The 22,338-nt window shown below is 33.2% G+C and overlaps 1 protein-coding gene and 2 pseudogenes across 1 annotated transcript; all 3 read right to left on the minus strand.

Moving 5' to 3' along the window:
- Positions 1-1,146, minus strand: LOC142609991 (F-box/kelch-repeat protein At3g23880-like). Its single transcript, XM_075781713.1, has one exon. It carries the CDS (start codon positions 1,144-1,146, stop codon positions 1-3), a length of 1,146 nt encoding a protein of 381 aa, XP_075637828.1.
- Positions 1,147-5,315: 4,169 nt separating this feature from the next.
- On the minus strand, positions 5,316-6,870 carry LOC142609198 (F-box/kelch-repeat protein At3g23880-like; annotated as a pseudogene).
- An 8,538-nt stretch (positions 6,871-15,408) lies between these two features.
- On the minus strand, positions 15,409-20,030 carry LOC142609199 (F-box/kelch-repeat protein At3g23880-like; annotated as a pseudogene).
- Positions 20,031-22,338: the final 2,308 nt, after the last annotated feature.

Consider the following 22,338-nt stretch of genomic DNA (forward strand, 5'->3'; position numbering starts at 1 on the left):
CTAATTTCTGAATTTAGATGAGATGTTTATCCCATCAAGTAAAACTAAGCTCTCCACAAAATTAGCTGCGTAAATCATACTTCCAGCATTTGGAATTCTAAGAATTTCCTCTTTTAAACTCTCGGGGTCAAACGAAAGCCTTTGAAAAGGGCGAAACTTACAAATCAGAAGTTCCCCATTGACAGTGCAGTCAAAGAATCGTGCAGCATCTTTCATCATTACACTTTTTTTGGTCCAAGACTTCACCGCACCATACTCCTTCATCACCCATATGTGGCATATTTTACTCTTGTCTGCTAGACCTTCAGTAAAAACAATCAAAGGAAGTGATCCCTTGAACACAGCGAGACCTTCAGAAAGAAGTCGAAAATATCCATCCAAGTAATTTTCAGGCAGCAATATCTCACGGAATCTCTCATCATTGACATCAAAAGACAAAATGAATTTGTGGTCATGAGAACATGCTATACAGTGTAGAGCTCCATTAAAAAATAAGCAGCGCGAATCTTCTATATAATCAACAGATCCATTGGGTCTAGACCCACTTGAGTACTCCACAGATATTGCAAACCTTCTCCATGAATCTGTACTCAATGTGTAAACCTCGGCCTCAGCTGGCGGCACTCTTTCTCCAGGAGAGTATTCATAAATAAGTTTTAGAATCTTGTAGTCATTGTTTTGATAATGATACGCAAGTCCATAAGCTTCTGTATGAAAAGGATCAGTGAAGTAACCAGGTATAAGCCTTTTGAACTTTCTAATGCTTGGGTTCCACAAATATACTACGTGATTATATTTATTGGGCATGCAGAACAAGCCGTTACAGAAGCCAACTATCCAACCCTCGGGAAATGGGTTTTGAAATCTAGCAATCGGGGTCAATGTACGGTCGCTATTGTAAACTGTCGCAAACAATGAGTGATTCTCTACTTGTGATTTATATAACAGATAGCCATTGTTATTGTTGTTGTTGGATAATGATTTAGCTCTGTCAAGGTGAGCTTTGATGAAATTGAGGCTGGTGATAGTGGAGTTCCATGATTTGCATACACAGCTGAATCGAATTAAGGATTTTACTGGAAGCCGAGTTAAGATGTCGTAGACGAGTTCGTCAGGGACACTCTGGGACAACAGTGGTTGACACATATCAGTGGTTCGATGAAGGTTACAAAAAACTGATCTTCAACTCTAGGGCAGATTTGGATTTCTGAATTCTTATGTGCGTTAAAGTTTAGATTTGTGTTTGCGGCAAAGAATTTAAATACAAACCAAATTCCAATTTTAGCTGGGCTTGTTGACCAATTCTTTTGACTGAAAAAGTAGAATTGCTGGATCAATTCTGACTATCTTTTACCTTCAATGGTTTGAACCTGGACAAATTAATACCTTCAATGGTTTGAACCTGGACAAATTAATGAAGGTAAGAGGCAAGAGATAGTTGGTCAATTAAAAATAACCAATTTCCTAAACTTGAGGGGGAAATAGAAATTTTGGTTAATTTCCTACTTAATTATCAAGTATGTATTCTACATATAGATGGCTAAGAATGAGATAATTTCTATCTAAAAAAAAAAAAAAAGAAAAGAAAAGAAGAAAGAAAGAGAATGAGATAATCTCATAAAAAAAAATCCTAAAACATAGAAATTAATCTTATCCTAAAACATAGGAATGAACTTTTTTTTTTCTTTTAGAAACACACACACACACACACACACACACACACACACACACATATATATATATATATATATATATATATATATATAGGAAAATGAGATAAGATAAGGGAATACACTCATAGGCTAATAATAATTAATCTACTACTACTTTATTCGGGTAGAGATATATAAGCCTAAATTAAATACTTCTAATTTAGATAACAATTTATCTAAAACATCATCTTAGACCATAGAATTTTATAGAATTTTTTTTTTTACTATATGAGTCTAATAAATTTGGGTTTAGAAACTTTAGTTGCGCCAAATGGTTTCACCAAATTGCAGTATAATCTTAAAACCATGGTTGTGCTAAGTGACTTCACCAAATTTCAGTAACTTTTTAGATAGAATAATTTATTTGTTCTTGTAAAGTTCTTCATACTAATTAACAAAACATGCAAACTTTTTAGACATATCAAACTATTTTTTCTCTTCAATTTTTTTTTTCTTTGGATAAACACCAAAACTTAATAATTGTCAATATTAGTTTTTTAACAATTAATCAAACGCCCTAAATTTGTTGGAGTTTACGTTAATATAGAGTTTTGAAGAAATTGATACCAAAAAAAAAAATAGTCCATGAGGTGCATGTTTACGTTAAAAATTATCAAAATAAAATTCTGTTTCAAATACTTTTGTATTTAAGCTTTATCTATTTATTAATTATTAGTATTTAAGAATTATCAAATTTTGTATTCCCTCCCATGGGGTGCTAGATTAAGACATTGATTGTCAAAGGAAATCATGTATGACACAAATTTTATTATGTAGTATGATGTGTTTAAAATTATTACTAGTTAGTTAGATATGCGGAGTTGGTAGGTGGTTAGAATTCGTTATACATTTAGTTAGATTTGTTGTATGAAAAATTACAGTTTGCATTTCTCTCTCTAATTTCCCTTTTTTATTCTTTCAATTCTCTTGGAGGTCAGGCTACCTCAAATTAGCCATAAACTTTTGAATTAGGATCTTACTATGGGGTCTTTTTATTATTATGATAAAAGAGGTAATACCTTTTTGTAATTGGAGGCTTTAAGCCTAAGTCTTTAACCAGCACTACAATGCAAGATATTGGCTAGTTTATCATATCATTTCTCATTATAAATACCTTATACATTGCTCAAAGTACTTTATGGTCTATTTTAATTTCATTAAAACAAAAATAGTTCCATCTCCATCTCATGATATAAGGAAAAAAAATTCAGGAATGGATGGGATGAAAATATTGTAGTTGGGTAATCACGTTAAGAGCATCTCCTTCGCAATTGACAAATTTGAGTCCCAATTTAGCTGCTTTGGCTGCTGCTAACAGTGCTTCCTTTGCTTCTGCTTTTAGAGGATCTTAGTCTTGAGTTAACTTTTTCCATACAAAGATAATCACTTGATTATGATTTGTGGCTACTGCTGCTAGACATGATCTCTTCTCACCAATAGCTGCATCAAAATTTGCCTTCACAGAATCGGCATGGGAGGGTCCCAGGCGCTATATCTACTATCCGTGTCACTGCATAATCCCAAGACATTAAATGATCATTATATATTTGATTAATTTGATTACTTAAGACCATATCAATATATTTCCTTTCAGTTTGCCACATGAAATGGTTTCTTGTCATCCATATTTTATCATAGAATATAGCCACAAATAATTTGATCTTTTTACTCTTCCTAAGAGTTAGCTCATTCAATTTTTACAATTGCATAGTAAGTCTCTTCCTCGGTTTCACACAGGATGAATTATATTTCGTGTCAAGATTATTTGCTAGGCTATTTTCTAGAGAAAGCAAGTCTTTAAGTTTCACAACCAAACCCTATTTTCAAAGGGCTGTTCTTTAAAAAAAATTTTGAATTGGGATGATTAGTAGACCAACTCTATTGACAGCTTATATACTTGAGGACTGGGGACCCATACTGGTGAGTCTTATTGTTCACATCAAGTTAGATGAATGTAGAGGATTTTCCTTGTTGATTCACTTTCAAAGGTTTCTCATACTTTCCTTTATTCCAATTTACTAGATTATGTAGGATCGGCTCAAAACCCAGGTCAGTTATTTGTCATCCTTTCCCCTAACATCAGCCATCACCAGCTATAGAATTTGCATTAATTATATTCTTTACACTTCCATTTTGTATTCTTTAATTCCTGGCTCTCCATAAATGATGTAGAGTTGAAGTCCAATCCAATCTGCATATGTTCTTATTAATTTATCTAGGATTCTTCCAGTTGAGAAATGATATATATATATATATATATATATATATATATATATATATATATATATATATATATGAAAAGTGCCATATATATAGGAAAGAAAGAACAACAATCAAGATAATAATCTCGTTCTGAGCATATGATTTGCATAGAATGACCAATCCCTCAATAGCTCTGTTATAATGCTAAGAGTTATTTTTGGATAATGTGGAATCTCCCCATAGCAGGGCCCTTTGGACCCACCCCAAGGGAGTAAACCACAGATATATGATCCCACCCATCAGAACTACGTATCAGATAAGCGGATCTCCTAGTGGGGATTATAAATGCTAAGAGTTACACAAAATGAGCCAGCAAACCAGTCAATTAGAGGTTGACCATTGCCAGTGAAGCCAAAAAACCTGAAATTTGATGCAGTGGTAGTACAATTTGTTAAGTACAAGACTAAACGCAACCATTCTCCTTTATCACCTTATATTCAGCATACCACACTCCCTATAATTCTTTCAGCTTCACTGAAATTAATCAAATCCGGCAATCCCTTGAATACTTTGGTCATTGCAAATCCTTAAACAGATTCCAAGCAAGTAAAAGCAAAGAGGCATTATCTCTCAGAATCTTCCACGTGTAGGATCCCTTAGTAAGAAATGCCATCCAATGGCAGTGACTCTGATTCATAGAAAGTATGTTCCTAAATTCAGATCCTACCTCATAAATTCATAATCCCTTGGTTGCCAGCCTAAAGAAAATTGATTCATAATCATTTACACTTGTGGACAGCGCTATGATACCTGTTAAAACTGCAGATGCTTTCTACGTGCTATAAAGTGACTAACAGATTGTGGAAATTTTGAAGTATCATAGTATGGCCTTATCAATATTATTTAAAAAAGCATGATAAAAATGGTAAATTTGGACAACCCACAAGCCACACAAGCCATTAGGTTGATTGCTGGAGCTAAGGGTGTCAAACAATTACATGTTAGCGGAAGGCTGTTAGTGTTGATTTTAGTACATTTAGTAGTAACTCTTTTGGAATTCAGTGGGTGATAGAGATACATCATGCATGTGAGAAGGTGCAATTCAATTTATTTTGAAGGTTTATATACATGACATCCAATATGGTTTGTTAAAAAAATTACAATTAAGGGTACCACCAAGTAATAGCCATAGTTCACAAAGATTTAGATTCTACATTAATAGCAATACTAGTATGCCTAGAAAAAAATGGAAAGAAAACACAATATAATGCCAAATTCATTTATTCACAAAGTAAATACATAAATAAAATAAAATAAAAAATTTCTGACAACATAATGAGTTGTCAATATGAATGGCAAAAAGATGATTACCTTGCTAGAATTTCAACCTTACTAATTTTCTCATTCCTGTGAGATGTTTATCCCATCAAGTAAAACTAAGCTTTCCGCAAAATTAGTTGCATTAATCATGCATCCAGCATTTGGAATTCTAAAAATTTCCTTGTTTAAACTCTCAGGGTCTAATGAAAGCCTCCAAAAGGGCCAAAACGTATAACGTTCCCTTTTGAATGTGCCGTCAATGATGCAGTCAAAAAACACTGCAGCTTCTTTCCTTTGTATAGTTTTTTTAGTCCAAGACTCAACCACACCATACTCCTTCATTACCCATAGGTGGAATAGATTACTCTTGTCAGCTAGAGCTTCACCAAAAACAAACAATGTGAGTGATCCCTTGAGCACCGCAAGAGCTTCAAAAAGTAGAGAAACACCATTTAAGTAGTTTTGAGGAAGCAATATCTCCCGGAATTTTTCATCATTGACGTCAAAGGACAAAATAAATTTGTAGTCCTCAGAACATGCTATAGAGTGTAGAGCTCCATTAAAAAATAAAAGGCGGGACTCATTTAGACAATCAACAGATCCAATGGGTCTAGACCCACTTGAGGACTCCACCGATATTTTAAACCTTCTCCATGAATTGGTACTCAATGTGTAAACCTCAGCCTCTGCTGGCATCACTTTTTGTTGAAGAAATTCTGTATCATCATAAAATATTTTTAGAATCTTGTAGCCATTGTTTTGATAATTATAGGCAAGTCCAAATGTGATACAATAATCTGTGGGATCAATGAAGTGACTTGGTGGAAGCTTTTTATACTTTCTAATGCTTGGGTTCCACAAGTATACTACATGACCACCATAGTCACAGTTACAGTCATCATCAGCGCTGAGGAACATGCCGTTACAGAAGCCAACTATACAATCAAAATAATCGGGGATTTGAAACCTAGAAATCTCAGACAAAGTGCGGTCACTATTGTGAACACCCGTACACAATTCATTGAGTGATGATGACATTCCTTGTGATTTATATAACAAATAGTCATTGTTGCTATTTGATGAAGATTTAGCTCGGTCAAGGCGAGTCTCAATGAATTTATGGCTGGTGATTGTGGAGTACCAAGATTTGGAAACACACCTAAATCGGATCAAGGATTTCACTGGTACCCAAGTGAGGATCTCGTATACAAGGTCGTCCAGTAGAAGCTGGGACAACAGTGATTGAGACATCAGTGTTTCTGATATGATACAGTGACGATTTTTCTAAGGTCTGATCTTCAACGTCTGAGGCAGATTTTGATTTCTGAATTCTGATATGAGTTGTTAAGGTTAGGTTTGAGTTTGCGGCAAAGAATGTACACACAAAACCTAATTCCAAATTTATTTAAAGCCTGCGGGAACAAACCGACCTGCTTTTTTTTTTTTTCTCTTTTTTTTGGGCTCTGCAAAGCACAAAGATAGATTCAGCAATTTTGTCATTGACCCAAGTTCAAGCTACAGCCTAATTAGGGATAATTACAAATTACTCGTAGCTAGATTTCACTTTGCTACATGCTTTTTAACATTTGTTATTTTACCTGCTTGAAGTTAAACTCGTTAAACAACCATTACCCATTTCATCACTTTCAATGCTAAAAACACAAAAGCCCAATTAGGGATAATTACAAATTACCCGTACCTAGATTTCACTTTGCTATCTGCTTTTAAATGTTTGTTATTTTGGTGCCTGAGATTAAATAGCCATTACCCATCTCATTACTTTCACCATTAAAAACACAAAATACATAGTGAAAATTGTGTAGTTTGGGCTCAATAATAACAATCTTCCTCTTTGTAAGAATGTTACTTAACCCAATCAATCCAAACCAAATTGTCATATTCCCACAAACTCAGAGAGAAAGAAAAGGAAAAGAAACTTGAACATTACAAATTCAAATGCAAAACACTTATTCAACCTCTGCAAAACAAAATGTTCCTCCACACAAGCATAACCCAGAACACATTGGAAATTTACTCCAATGAGATGATGACTCAAATATTCTAATGTTCTTCACCAGTTTCTTGAAGAAACTTCAAAACTTCTTTAAATTTTGGTGACTGTGGTTAAATTCCTCATTTAGCATGGAATAGTAATCTTGGAATTGAAATATATCAACAATTTACTGGGTAATGACAAAATTGTAAGATTCATGCCTAGTCTGTTTGAGTTTGCTTAACTTGCTTATTGGAAATATGAGTTCTGTTGTTTCTTTGTCCTTATTTTTTCCCCCCTTCTTGTAATTCAAAATATCATATTTATTTGTAAGGGGTGTTGGAAATAAACACCCATGGTAACCGGAGCAGCATCAGTAACCTTTGTTTCCTACCATTTATTATTGATGTCGAGTTTTGATTATTGTGTGTCACCTAGTTTTGATTTCTTAATACGAAAAGGAGATGATCCTCTCAGGACTCTTGTGACAATGCTATTTTACGTCAAAGAGCGCCACTTGGGGAAGGGGGTGTGTGAGGAAGAAGATATCCACTTAATGGAGATATGAGATCTAGTTATTTGAACTTTCACTCCATAGAAAAAAAAACACACACACACACGCACAAAACAAAACAAACATCAAGAACACTAATCATATTCTTTAGGTCAATGCAGCTACAACCAGGTTCTTTTGATAACAAGATGTTTTTGGTCCCAAGTTGAACCTTTTATTTCAAGGATAAAAAAAAAAAAATGTTCTTGAGAGTTTTGGTAATTTACAAAATCCTAATTTCTTTTGATCTTATTTTTATTAATTTTATTATTATTTTTTGTGTTTTTAACTATGAAAATGAGATAGGTAGTGGCTGTCTAATGGAGCAAACCTTATGTGATTAAAGTGACAAATATTAAACCACAAATGACAAAGTGAAATCAAACCTATCCCCAAGTTTGTCTTAGTAGAACATTAAGTCATTAACACATATGCTCTGTCCTATACTTTTTTTAAAAACAAAACAAAATTAAATAGAGACAATTACGCTTAAGTGAGTTGCATGATATTAAGGTTATGTTTGGTAACAGTTTTTGTTTTCTATTTTCAAAAACTTGTTTTTGAGAATATAAAGAAAAAAAAAATTTCTTGTATTTTTGAAATAAAAAACATGTTTGATTAATTGAAATTAAAAAGATAATTTTTTGAAGAAAAAAATAGAAAATACTAAAATATATTGTTATTAAGATTTGAACTCTAATGATAACTCATTAAATGAGTTAGATTCATTAAATTAAATGCGTATTTTTATTGACTTTTGAAAATTAGAAATTGAAAACAGCCTTTAGAATGTTTTTCAGTTTCCTTCACAAATTGATTTTTGAGAATTGTTTTTGTTTTTTGTCCGTTTTAGGTTGCCAAACAAGTTTTTTAGTTTAAAAAATAGAAAATTATTTTTGAAAACAAAAAATAAGGGAAAAAAATAGTTACCAAACATATCCTAAGAGTCTTATAACTTAAATAACATCTCCTAATATTTCTAACGGAAACATCCATGACACAAATCCCTCTTTCCCCCGAATATCGAATTATATATACAAAACAAAAGGAGTTATATTATTAAATGAGTCCAATAAAAAGAGAAAAATAATAAACAGAAGGTATATGCCAAAAATAAAATTATGTAAATAATATGGTTGGACCAAGCCGATCTCAAAGTAGTTGGACTTTGATTAAAATGCTGATGTAACAAAATTTTTTTTTTGGAGAAAGTGTTGACGTAACAATTGAGTGCTAGATCAAGACATTAATTGCCAAAGAAAATCATGTATGACACAAATTTTATTACAGAGTATATGATATATGTTCTAATGTATATTTCACTAGGATTGATTGCTAGAGAAAATTGTGAGATTGAAGCAATAAACATTTTATGTGATGATTATCACTGACTTTTATATGTAATCTCCATTATAAATATTGATTCTATTGTTACCTATTATAAAATCAAGTGAATGAATATGTAGCCTATATGGCTTGTGGTGTTTTGGATGTAAGTGTAATGAACAAACCACGTTAATCGCTTATATAGTAATGTTCTATCCATTTCAAATTATGACAATATAATGATAAATATTGGGACATGAATATAATATTAATTTTTATTGTGAATATTTTTGTGCACCAAAGCTTTTTTTTTTTTTTAAGAAACAAATGTACACACACAAGGAAAAGGGAAATAGGGTTCTAACACAAAGGCACAACAAAACTCTTATAATTACACTTGGAAGGATTTTGATTTTTATTTTTATTTTTATTTTCATTTTCATTTTCATTTTCATTTTTTTAATATATGTATAGATAAGTTTTAGTCAACTTACTTGAATTTAGATTACTTTTAGTTATAAAGACTAATTGAAAATGTGAATTGAAGCAATTTAAAAAGTTCATGGTTTTAATTTTATTTTTTTTTTCAAATATAAGGTTTATATATCCCCAAAGAGATGCTCGGGTAATTGGCACATTGGTTTTAAGCGTTAGGTAAACTAAAGGTTATAAGTTCAATCTACCGTACTATTGATGCATGAAATTTGTGGAGTGTTTCATGAAGAGAAAATAGGGTGTCTATATGTGTACACAGACACAAAATGGAGTTTATATTGAAACCACCCTAAATTATAATTGAATTACATGATTGATCAAAAATTTTAATAAAAACTATTTACTTATTTTTTTATGTACAAGATAGAAATTCTACTTTAGCCTAATCTAACTGTATATGTGTGTGAAACTCTCTTTTAGAAACTTAAACCTCGTTCCTACTCCCCACACCACACAAGCACTTATACTTGTGGAGTGATCATCACGCCAAGGGTGCGTGGTGGTAATAAAAACTATTTACTAAGGGCATGTTTGATAGACTGTAATAGACTTTGTAATGTAATAGTTATTCCTAGAGTTTAGTTATTGTTTAATTTAGTTATGTTTTTATTACAAAGAATATTCATTCCTTATAAATAGTTATTCTTCAAAATGAGGAATAACTATTCCTCTTTAAAAAATTGTATTAGTTATTCCTTAGTAAGTGCAATAATTTCAAAACTTAATATATTTCCAAATAAACAAATTTTTCACATGCATCTAACAATTATAAAAATTAAAAATAAAAATAAAAATAAATCCTAAAAATAACACATATCTCTCTTAAATTTAAAAATAACAATTTTTAAGAAAATATAATTATATGAGTAAGATATTTTCTAAAATAAATATTAAGTTTCATTCTAATGTTATAACTCACAACCAAGCTAATTAATGAATAGATTTAGTTATTACATTACAACACACTATATTACTAGTAATAAAGATTACAATTCATGTTGTAATCTTCATTTAGTATACCAAACGTACCCTAAGAGTAAAGAAAGTGTGGAAAATTGGCACGGACAAAAAAGAGTCACTTAAAACAATCATGACTTTTATTTTATGACTTAACTACATACTATATGTTTTTGATTGATCACTTTACTCTTTTTATTTTATCAAATAGTTATCAGATTTTGACGTGTATAAACTATAAAATGGTACCTTAGATGGTCTTACTAACAGTAAAACTAGAAAGGAGTCATTAAATTGCACAAGCTGAAATAAAATGGATTGAAAAAAAATGATGATTTGCAAATCGCATCTAACAAAAACGCAAGTTAATAGTCAATGAAGTTTGTTGAGAAGCCTGAAAGAGAACAAACGACGCTATTAAGTCAACACTTCATTGGCAAGGCTTGCTGCATACATAATCCATAGACAAATATTACGCTATTAGCTATTGTAATGGACACAATTGTGAAAAGATAGTATGGAAACTTTCAATTTTAAGTTTTGTTCTTAACTATGTTCTTTACTTTCATCCAATTTTCCACTAGGTAAAAAAAAATCCAATGGTCAAATCAATATATGCAAATAAAAAGGAAGCAATAAATTTAGTGAATACATTTTTTACAACCATTGACAGGACATGTTGTGACTAGTATATACAAAAGAAGTGTTAATAGTGCGCTAAAGTGAAAGGGGATGTTGTTTCAATCAAATTTTTTTAATATATATATATAATAAAAGACTTCCATAATATTAATTATTTCAACCATATTTAGAACAAAACCTCTTGTAATACAAGCCCAAGCTATAATAGTAAAGCAAAACAAACTCTGGCTGCATGCCAACTCTTTTTCCTAGTTAAGGCATCAACACACTAGTTAGCTTCTTTGAAGCAATGATTTATCTTCACTTGCAGTAATGAGAGATTTTCAGAGAAATATTACTAGAAGGATGCCCACCAGCCCATTCCACATCCACATTAACGTCAATTTCAACTTCTATTAGCCAACAAATTTAAGTTAAGAGACATCTTAAGGCCATATCTAAGGGCCCATAACTCCATATCTACACTAGAAGCTACAACAATGGCCTGTGTGTACCCTATAATCTATAGTCCTCCATGGTCTCAGATATCACCACCACTTGCCACACCCAAGTTGCCCAAGGAAGAGCCAGCCATATTGAGTTTATGTCAATTAGCCAATTTGACTCAGGAATATTCAATCTATTTCTGAATGAATGCTTTTTCTTACGCTTGTGAGTTGTGAATGACTAACACAAAAGAAATACTCAACAGCCAAGTATTTCACTTCACTAACTAAATCATTGTTTTTTGGGGCAAGTTTAAAGATCACTCTGTATCTATGGATCTTGAGACTTCAAATTGCTAAACAAAAGAATACATTCCAAGAGAAGAGAGACCCCTGACATAAAGCTGAGCAACAAGAGTTCCTCCTAATCAACTACAAAGATCATAGTCAAAAAAATTAATAGGGAGCACCAGGTCTATAGGGACGACAATTGAGCAAATATTAAAATTCCAGAGGCCTTCATATGCCACCTCCTTGATCCGCAGTTTTTCCTCTCCAGGAGATAGAAGTCCAGCAATCATGCTCCGTAATGATTCATAGGAAGTGTTTTCCAAAATTCAGATCCTACATCATAATCCTTTGGACGGTGCTATGATACTAGTGAAAATCGCGAATGCTTTCTAAGTCGTATGAAGTGACTGACAGATTGTGAAACTTTTGTAGGAGCATAGTAGGAGCTTATCATTTAAAAGAACATGACAAGAATGGTAAATTTGGACAACCCACAAGCCATTAGGTTTGATGCAGGAGCTAAGGGGCGCCAACCAATTACGTGCTAGCAGATGGCTGATAGTGTTTATTTCAACGCATTTAGTAGAAACTCTTCTGGAATTCAGTGGTTGACAGAGATGCATATATGTGAGTGGGTGCAATTATTTTTTTTTTTTTAAAGGTATATACATGAAAATATGGTGTGTTGAAAAAATCAAAATTAAGGGTTCCAACAAGTATCAAGACTAAACAGGTAATGCAAATCTTAATTGTCAACTTGATTCCAAAACTAGTACTCATCAAGTTATGACCAATTAAATTAGATTATGTTGGCAATACATGTATGTTACATCGTGACATACTATGTTCTAGAATGTGCACAACATTTCTCACACAAATTCAGCTTACAAATTGTTAAATATTAACATTGATACACCATGTTGAATATGCTATTATGGATGCGGAAACGTAAGCATAAAGTATAGAACACAATAACACAAGAAGATTACGTGGTTTAGCCTAACGACCTACATCCACGGAAGAAACCCTAAAATGTTACATCAATAATATATTAGAGTGTAGAACAAATCCCTGTGTTACAATGAACCATAACATGTGTATATATAGTAGACTAAACCCTAAACTAATAGACTTCTAGTACAAGTAGGAAACTTGGCTTGTACACAAAATAGAATTAGGCTTGGGCTTATGCTAATGGGCTAATACATCTCTAACACCCCTTCTCAAACTCAAGATGGAAACTTAATGAAATCTTGAGATTTGATTAGGTTGAAAAGATCCCTTGAATGAAGTTTGGCTCTATGACGGTGGCTTGAGAAAGGCAATGGTCTTGCAGTGTTGATGCGACTTCTAACGATGACATGACTATACCGAAGAATTTTGACAGCAGTAGTGGAAAACCAAAGAAGATGAACGCAGCGAAAAAACACCGAGGAAGACAAAGATTACTCTTAATACACCGTAAGGACAGAAAACCATGGCCATAGGAAGGCAGCTCTGATACATGTTAAATATTAGCATTGATACACCATGTTGAATATGCTATTATGGATGCAGAAGCGAAAGCATAAAGTATAGAACACAATACCACAAGAAGATTACATGATTTAGCCTAACGGCCTACATCCACGGAGGAAACCCTAAAGGGCTACATCAATAATATATTAGAGTGTAGAACAAATCCCTGTGTTACAATGAACCATAACATGTGTATATATAGTAGACTAAACCCTAAACTAATAGACTTCTAGTACAAGTAGGAAACTTGGCTTGCACACAAAATAAAATTAGGCTTGGGCTTATGCTAATGGGCTAATATATCTCTAACACAAATAGTAGCCATAGTCCCCACTCCTTAAAGGAACCCTATTCTGTTTAATAAGATATACTTTCTACATTCAAAGCATTACTTGCAGGCCTAGAACAAACAGAAAGAAAAGAAAAAACAATATAATGCCAGATCACAAATACAAAAATAACAGAAATTTCTTATAGCATAATGAGTTGTCAATATAAATTTCCAAAAGATGACTACCTTGCTAGAATCTCCAACTTGCTAAGTTTGTATTTAAATCCCATCAAGTAAAAGTAAGCTCTCCACCAAAAAATCTGTGTACATACATTTATAACCTGGAATTTCAAGAATTTTCTCGTTTAAACTCTCAGGGTGAAATGAAAGCGTCCGAAAGGGGTTAAACTTTTGAATCAGAAGTTCCCCATTGACAGTGATGGATTCAAATCTTCTAGAGTTCCTAGGGTACTCTACCAGGTAAATTTCTTTAAATCCTCACCTCTCATTTAAAATTAATGGTTTAAGATGCTGCCACATCATCAATCCACTAACTTACTCTTTTAAAAACATAAATAAGAGATAACTTTAGGAAACAACCGTGAACCTTAACGTGAGCAAACGGATCTAAACGTTTTTTTTTTTTTGGATGGAACAAATCATCAACCCACAAATTACTCCCGCCATTTTTCCCATCAGAATCCAAAAGTCACTCCTGGGCAAGAAGAAAACCGGACTTGAGATTGCAACTCTCCTAAATCCTTGAAATTTTCAATACTTTCAATCACAAATGATGGATCCACCCAGCTCAATCCCTTCAAACCGTCCATGGATGACCATTGAAAGCCCAATGGAGGCCAGGTATATTAGCTATCTTACTCTCTCTTTGGCCTTTGTTCTCTGTCTATTGTCTACTGTGCTATCTTACTCTTTCGTTTTTTTGGTTTTTTTCGTTCAAGAAAGGCTGTGTTTTTTTGGGGCTATATCCTCTGCCTGCAAGGTGTTTGATAAATGTTCTAAATAAGAAATAGAGCAAACAAAGAAGATAGTTGTACTAGTTTGGGCTCCATGGTATTGTTGATTTTTAAAATTCTTAGTCTTTACTTTGTGTTTGCCCCACTCTGTTTATAATTAAAAAACTAATGCCTGGTTACTAATGATTTGCATTGGACAGATAAGATATTATCTCCTGTTTAAGAGTTTAATTAAGATACTAAGTTGTCAAAAGATAACCTTGGGTTTTTGAAATATGTATAGGTATGTGATTTTGATGCTGTCAATGCTATGGACGTTGTAAAAAGAGAAGAGGAGATAGGCCTTTGTTAATGCCGCCGATGTTACATTTTTCTTTTGTTAAGATTGTCCTTGTTGTAAAAGAGAAGAGGGGATAGGCCATTGTTAATGCTGTCAATGTTACATTTTTCTTTTGTTAAGATTGTCTTTGATGTAAAAGAGAGGAGGGGATAGACCATTTTTAATGCTACCAATGTTACATTTTTCTTTTGTTAAGATTGTTCCTGTTACAGAAGAGGGGATAGGCCTTTGGTATGTAGCATTTTCCCTTCTTTAAAACAATTGTACCTTGTGCAAAGTTGAAACTTCTAGATTTTAAATCAATATTATTGGCAATTTGAATGTTTAGCAATAAATTACATTATATTACATGTATAGTTTACAAGCACCTATGAAATAACAAAGTAAGATAAAAGTGATAAAACTGATATTATTGCCAATAATCATTCATTACATATTTATAACTATTGAAACATTGGTAATACATGAAGCATTTTAGCCACTATTGATACATATTCTTCTTAAATATTGTGATCTCTAGTCTCTACCACTGTCTTTTTTCCAAAGAACTAAATCCTAAAAGCCACTGTGAATACCACTCAGTGATAGCCACCTGCATAACTAGTGTGCAATCATAGATCATCAACATCCAAGCTTTCAAGTGAACCTGAAATTAGAAGCTGGAAAAAAAAAGTGTCAAAGTGGGACCATAAAGATCAATATGATACATTAAAGTAAGTGTCAAAGTGTTAAAGAAGACTCAAAATTATCATTTGAGTGAAAATAAAGGGTAATAAGCACTTATCAAAAAAAAATTCATTATACAAATTTCCCCAAAATCATCATACAAATTTCATTGAATCCATGTGAAGAACCAGTCAATTCAAAAGTTCTAGATTTAATTAAAAGTCATGAAAAGCATGTTTTTGTATAGATTAAGAAGACTGAACCCGGGTCTAAGGTTGAAATGCAATTTTCAAGTCACCACATTGACAAAAATTGCTGAATAGTTCCCTCTAAACCTTTCACAACATTTTTATTGAGGGCAATTTCAGCAAGGCTAACACAATATATATATATATATATATATATATATATATATATATATATTGATAACAAATGCAACTAAAACCCAAACAACATCTGTCAATAATATATTCCCACACAGACCCATGCAACCCTTATTGAAACCCCAATTGGTCTTCTTTCAACAGAGACCAACCAATTTCTTTCCTCCATAACATCCACCACCAAACACAAAAGCCCCTACCAAAAAAAATTCAAAACCTAACATCTTAATAAAAGTCATAAATTGTAAAAGAAACCATCAAGCCGGTCCAAATATCAAATATATTGGTTTTCTCGATATGCCTTGTTTTCTTGACTCTTCTCAGTACCTGTAGTGAGCAGGCTTGTATGGACCCTCTACAGGGACACTAATGTAGTCAGCCATGGGATGATGCCTACAACCAACTTCCCAACTTCTTTCCATTTTTACTAAGAATCATTCTCATATTGCTGGAAAATTTGCAAATTTATTATCATATTAAGCGATGGATAAATTTCCAAATAGTAGCCTATAGTAGAAATCACTTTTCATAATTTTCTAACATTGATATAGCAGCTAAAAGAGGTGAGGTCTTAAGCTAAAACCATCACCTAGCTTCCCATAAATAGAGGTCCATAAAAAGGGGGCACAAAAATAGATCAAATTGTACATCAATGTCTTACCAAAGCAATTAGTGAACTAGTGACTTCGAAGTTATATGATTATAATGCGAAAGCCATATAATACAATTAATTGATTAATTATACCATCCATCCTTTCCAGTCACTCCTTTGCTTGGCAGTGGACTGAAGTCTTCAACAACCAGACGAGAATACTGGCTGTGTGTAAATCCATAGATTAAGGATAAATTATAAATTCATTTTTTAGAATTTTCAACTGTCAGAGGGTACTTAGTAAAGCAGAAAATTCAGAACTTGTATTGAAGACCTGATTAAAAGTATGAATTTCTACATTTGCACTAGAGTATCTTATCTAACATAGTACATGATCACCTAAAAAATAATAGAACAAGTCACTACTTAACCCACAATCTTAGACTCAAAAGATAATGAGATACAAAGACTTCCAATAATTAAACTCTTAAACAGGAGATAATATCTTACCTGTCCAGTGCAAATCATTAGTAACCAGGCATTGGCTTTTTAATTATAAACAGAGTGGGGCAAACACAAAGTAAAGACTAAGAATTTTAAAAATCAACAAAACCATAGAGCCCAAACTAGTACAACTATCTTCTTTGTCTGCTCTATTTCTTATCTAGAACATTTATCAAACACCTTGCAGGCAGAGGATATAGCCCCAAAAAAACACAACCTTTCTTGAACGAAAAAAACGAAAGAGTAATATAGCACAGTAGACAATAGACAGAGAACAAAGGCCAAAAAGAGAGTAAGATAGCTAATATACCTGGCCTTCATTAGGCTTTCAATGGTCATCCATGGACGGTTTGAAGGGATTGAGCTGGGTGGATCCATCATTTGTGATTGAAAGTATTGAAAATTTCAAGGATTTAGGAGAGTTGTAATCTCAAGTCCGGTTTTCTTCTTGCCCAGGAGTGACTTTTGAATTCTGATGAGAAAAATGGCGGGAGTAATTTGTGGGTTGATGATTTGTTCCATCCAAAAAAAAAAAAAAAAAAAAAAAACGTTTAGATCTGTTTGCTCACGTTAAGGTTCATGGCTGTTTTCTAAAGTTATCTCTTATTTGTGTTTTTAAAAGAGTAAGTTAGTGGATTGATGATGTGGCAGCATCTTAAACCATTAATTTTAAATGAGGGGTGAGGATTTAAAGAAATTTACCTGGTAGAGTACCCTAGGAACTCTAGAAGATCTAAATCCGACAATGATGCCTAAAAACAGTACATCTTCTTTCATCGGTACACTTTTCTTAATCCAAGACTCCGCCACACCATACTCCTCCATCATCCATATATGGCATATGTTACTCTTTTTTTCTATAACAATCAAAGCCAGCAATCCCTTGAACACTGCCAGATGTTGTGAATATGGAGAAAGTCCATCTAAGTAATTTTGAGGCAGCAATATCTTACGGAATCTCTCATCATTAACGTCAAAATACATAATGAATTTGTGGCCCTGAGAACGTGTTATACAGTGTAGGGCTCCATTAAAAAATACAAAGCAAGAGTCCTCCTCACTATCAAAATGAACTGATTCAATGGGTTTAGACCCACTTGAGGACTCCACAGATATGACAACCTTTCTCCAAGAATCGGTACTCAATGTGTAAATCTCAGCCTCAGCTGGCTTTGGCTTTACGTTTGGTTGATGAAAAATTGGATAAAAAATAATTCTTAGAATCTTGTAATCATTGATTTGATAATGATACGCAAGTCCATAAGCAACCATATCATGAAAATTCAAGAGAGTAGCTTGAACCTTCTTAAACTTTCTCATGCTTGGATTCCAAAAATAGATTATGTGATTCTCTTCTTCTTCTTCATCAACAAAGTAGAACATGCCCCTACAGTAGCCAACAAAACCGAAATCACAGGGGATTTGAAATCTAGAAATCTCGGTCAATGTGCGGTCGCTATTGTAAACAGCCGTACAAAATTCTTCTCTGCAAAACGAGGGTATATGCAACAGATAACCATTGTTATTGTCGTTATTGTTGTTGTTGTTGTTGTTATTGTATAATGATTTAGCTCTGTCAAACTGAGCCATAATGAAATTGTGGTTGGTGATTGCGCAGTACCAAGATTTAGATACACATCTAAATCGGATTAAGGATTTAACTGGTACCAAAGTGAGGATCTCATATACGAGGCCGTCCGGTAGACGCTGGGACAACAGTAGTTGAGACATCAGTGGTTTGATCGATGAAAGACGATTACAAAGGTCCGCTCTTCAACGTCTGAGGCTGATTTGGATTCCTGAATTTTGATTTACGCTAGGGCAAAGAATGGAAACACAAAACCTAATTGGAATTCAATTACCCAACCGAGGGTTTATTTAATTTTTTTTTGGGCTGTTTAAAAACACAAGGCTTCAAGGTTGGGCAAATTTATTTATTTTTTTGTGTCCGTGTCCGAGTCTGTGAAGAAGACTGAGCAATATTGAATGATCGGTTCAAGTAAAATATTAACAATTTTTTTTTTTTAATAGAATAAAACTGCATCTATTAATTGGAAAAAACGCTTAGCCAAGAACCACTAAAGTTACATGGTTAAGGATATGCACAAAAAAAAAAAAAAAAAAAACCATCTAACCTGCCAACTCGCCCAATCCAATTTGTGCGGATCCATTAAATGAGGTAGGTTGAGTTGGGCGGGTTAGACAACTATATTAGTGATATTTCTAACCCACCATAACCCTACCCAAATATATACTTTTTCATGCTACAAACTCTAGCTATCTCAGTTACTCACTCACTTTATTTCTCTCATCTTTTTTTCTTCTCTTTTAACTTTTCATACTCACCTTTCTCTTCCCTAATATACTCTAGCTACTCTCTCTAAGATTTTGTTCTTAATCTTACTACATGTATTGGTCTAATTTTAGATTTTATGATGTTTTTCTTTTCGGTGTGATAAAATTTCAATCATAATTAATAATCTAGTATTTTTAATTAAATTAATAAAAATTGTAATTTTTCTTTCCTTTTTTACTTGAGGGAGAAAAAATTATTCAATTTATTTGAAATAATTTCATTTGATGAATGAGAATGATCTAAATATTCTCTTGCTATCCTCTATAAAAGATAACCATTTTTATTGTTGTTATTGGATAATGATTTTTCTCAGTCGTAGTGTGCATTGATGAAGACGGGTTGGTGATTGTCGAGTCCCGAGATTTGAAGACACACTTGAATCAAATTAAGGATTTCACTCGAATCAGTATGACCAATACGATGTCGACCAAAAGACACTGGGACAACAACTTTGGCTTTTTCACAAGTCGAGACATTGCATTCAAAACTAAAATAATAGAAGAATGCCATGTCCCGATTATGTGCATTATCAAGGTTATAGAAGAAACATAACAAAAAATTTATTTTGTTTATTGGATAATGTTTTTCTTAATTTTTAGAGTAAATTACAAGTTTAGTCATTAACTTTAGGGGTGTGCAGCCAACCCACCAACCCACCAAAATCGACCCAACCCAACCCGACCCGCCGGGTTAGGTCGGGTTTTAGGCCTTGGTGGGTTGGGTTGGGTTACAAAAAAATTTTTGATAGCGGGTCGGATTGAGTTTGGTTTATAAAATTTCAAACCCGCCAAACCCAACCCGACTCACCCATATATTTAATATATATATATATATATAATATATTATATATTTAATAATTTTTTAAAATAACCAACTTTTCTTATTCTATATAAAAGCCAATTAGTTCATACAAACCCTAGTAAATTACTATTTTTTTTGATATATTTATATTTATATCTTTTTTACTCAATTTAATAATAATAATAATAATAATAATAATAATAATAATAATAATTTGTCCAACCCATGGTTCAACCCAACCCATGTGGGTTGGGTTGGGTTGGACTTATGTGATGGGTTGAGTTGGGTTGAATTTTTTTTGACCCATCATGGTGGGTTGGGTCAAAAATTCCCCTCAACCCGACCCATGCGCACCTCTAATTAACTTTTACACTAAATTTCAATTTGGTCCTTAATATTTTACATGTGTAAATTTAGTCCATAATCTTTTAGTAATATATCAAAGTAGCTATCGTTGTTAAGTAATAGATGGAAAATGCTAATATGACTAACGATAAAAATAAAAAATTATTTTTATGTCTTATTAGATGATACGTTTACTGCCACATGGAGCAAAAATTTTAATTAAACATTTGTTGGAATATCAACTATAATTTGGTTGAGTAATTTGAAGTATTTATTTGTAGACCCACTATACAATCCTTGTTAACTGAAGAGGGAATGCACGTTCTACAAATCTATTATTTGTGATTGAATTATTCAAATGGATCTTCAATTGGAACGAAAATCACAGGTGGCCTTGGTGGGTCTTCAAATGGGTGTGATTCGAACGATAAAGGCACATGAGTCTTCAAAATCACAGTGGTCTTCTTCTTTAATTGCATAAATATCTGAAGAATCCAATTAGGTTGCTTATGAATATGCGCCTTCTAATGTATTACAGATTTTGCTAGTTTGCTCGGTTAATTGGATTCGAATGTGTGGCTATTATCAAAATGTTAGAGACTAAATCGGCACATTTAAAATGTAAGGACACAATTCGAACTCCCGATCCACAATCAAAAGGGAAAGGGCTTGAAAAGCTTTTTTACAATAAATTTGTTGAGAGTGAGCTCGAAATCTAGATTTCAAATGTGGTTTAAACAACAAAGAAAGAAAGGGCTTTGGGCCCAATGGCACAAATAAGGAGTTATCTGTAATAATATAAATGAAAACTCCTTCTCGGACTGTGTCCGAGAATAGTTTATAATATTACTTCTTAAGGTCGATCACAATTGTTTATACTATTCTTTCTCTTTTCAAAGAAAAGCCTCCCATTCTTCCGAAGGTCACTTCTCTTATTTATACTTCATCTTCCTCCCCTTCTCATCTTCCACCTCATGGTTATAACGCTGGTTTTAGATACTTGTCCCATCAAATTTCCCTGAAGTCCTCTAGGGTCAGGGACCAAGTTCCAAACCTCATGCTCAGGTCCTATTTCTCCATTAATGCAGTCAGTATATCAATTGCAAAGTCTTTAATATGTGGGCGGTGGTAGCAGCTTTACCTTAGATTTTCCACCGCCCTTTCTATTGTCCTCCACGTGTACCGTGTTTTCTCGAAGTCATAGGAATTTCTATAACATAGCTTGAGGATGTCAAACCTCTCTTTCTATTACCTCGGCTTTACTATTCGAGGACAAAGCCTTCCTCGGACATAATTATTCATACGTTATCACATCTTTACCTAGTATTTTCTTTACGAGGTACATTCACACACCCCTAGATCATTTGATGTCCTCGGATTGGGCTTTTAGCCCAAGAGATATTTTGGGCCATCCTTTATAAATTACTGGGACCAATGTCCCTACAATAGCCCCTCGAGATTCTTATTTCTTCAATTTGGAATGAAAAGAGGATCTCGACATCAATCTCCTTTTGTCCTGCGAATTTTTGGCAATATTGCTGACAGGGACAATGACTTCTGAACTACCCATCGCATATTCCCAACGCTTCGGCATGCAAAGCATCGCTAAATTAAATTCTGGCGCCTCTATGTTCCTCACATTCAGGGATGTGACACATATCCAACGGTTGAG

Source organism: Castanea sativa, chromosome 9 (genome assembly GCF_040712315.1).
Source record: "Castanea sativa cultivar Marrone di Chiusa Pesio chromosome 9, ASM4071231v1".
NCBI classification, from domain to species: domain Eukaryota; kingdom Viridiplantae; phylum Streptophyta; class Magnoliopsida; order Fagales; family Fagaceae; genus Castanea; species Castanea sativa.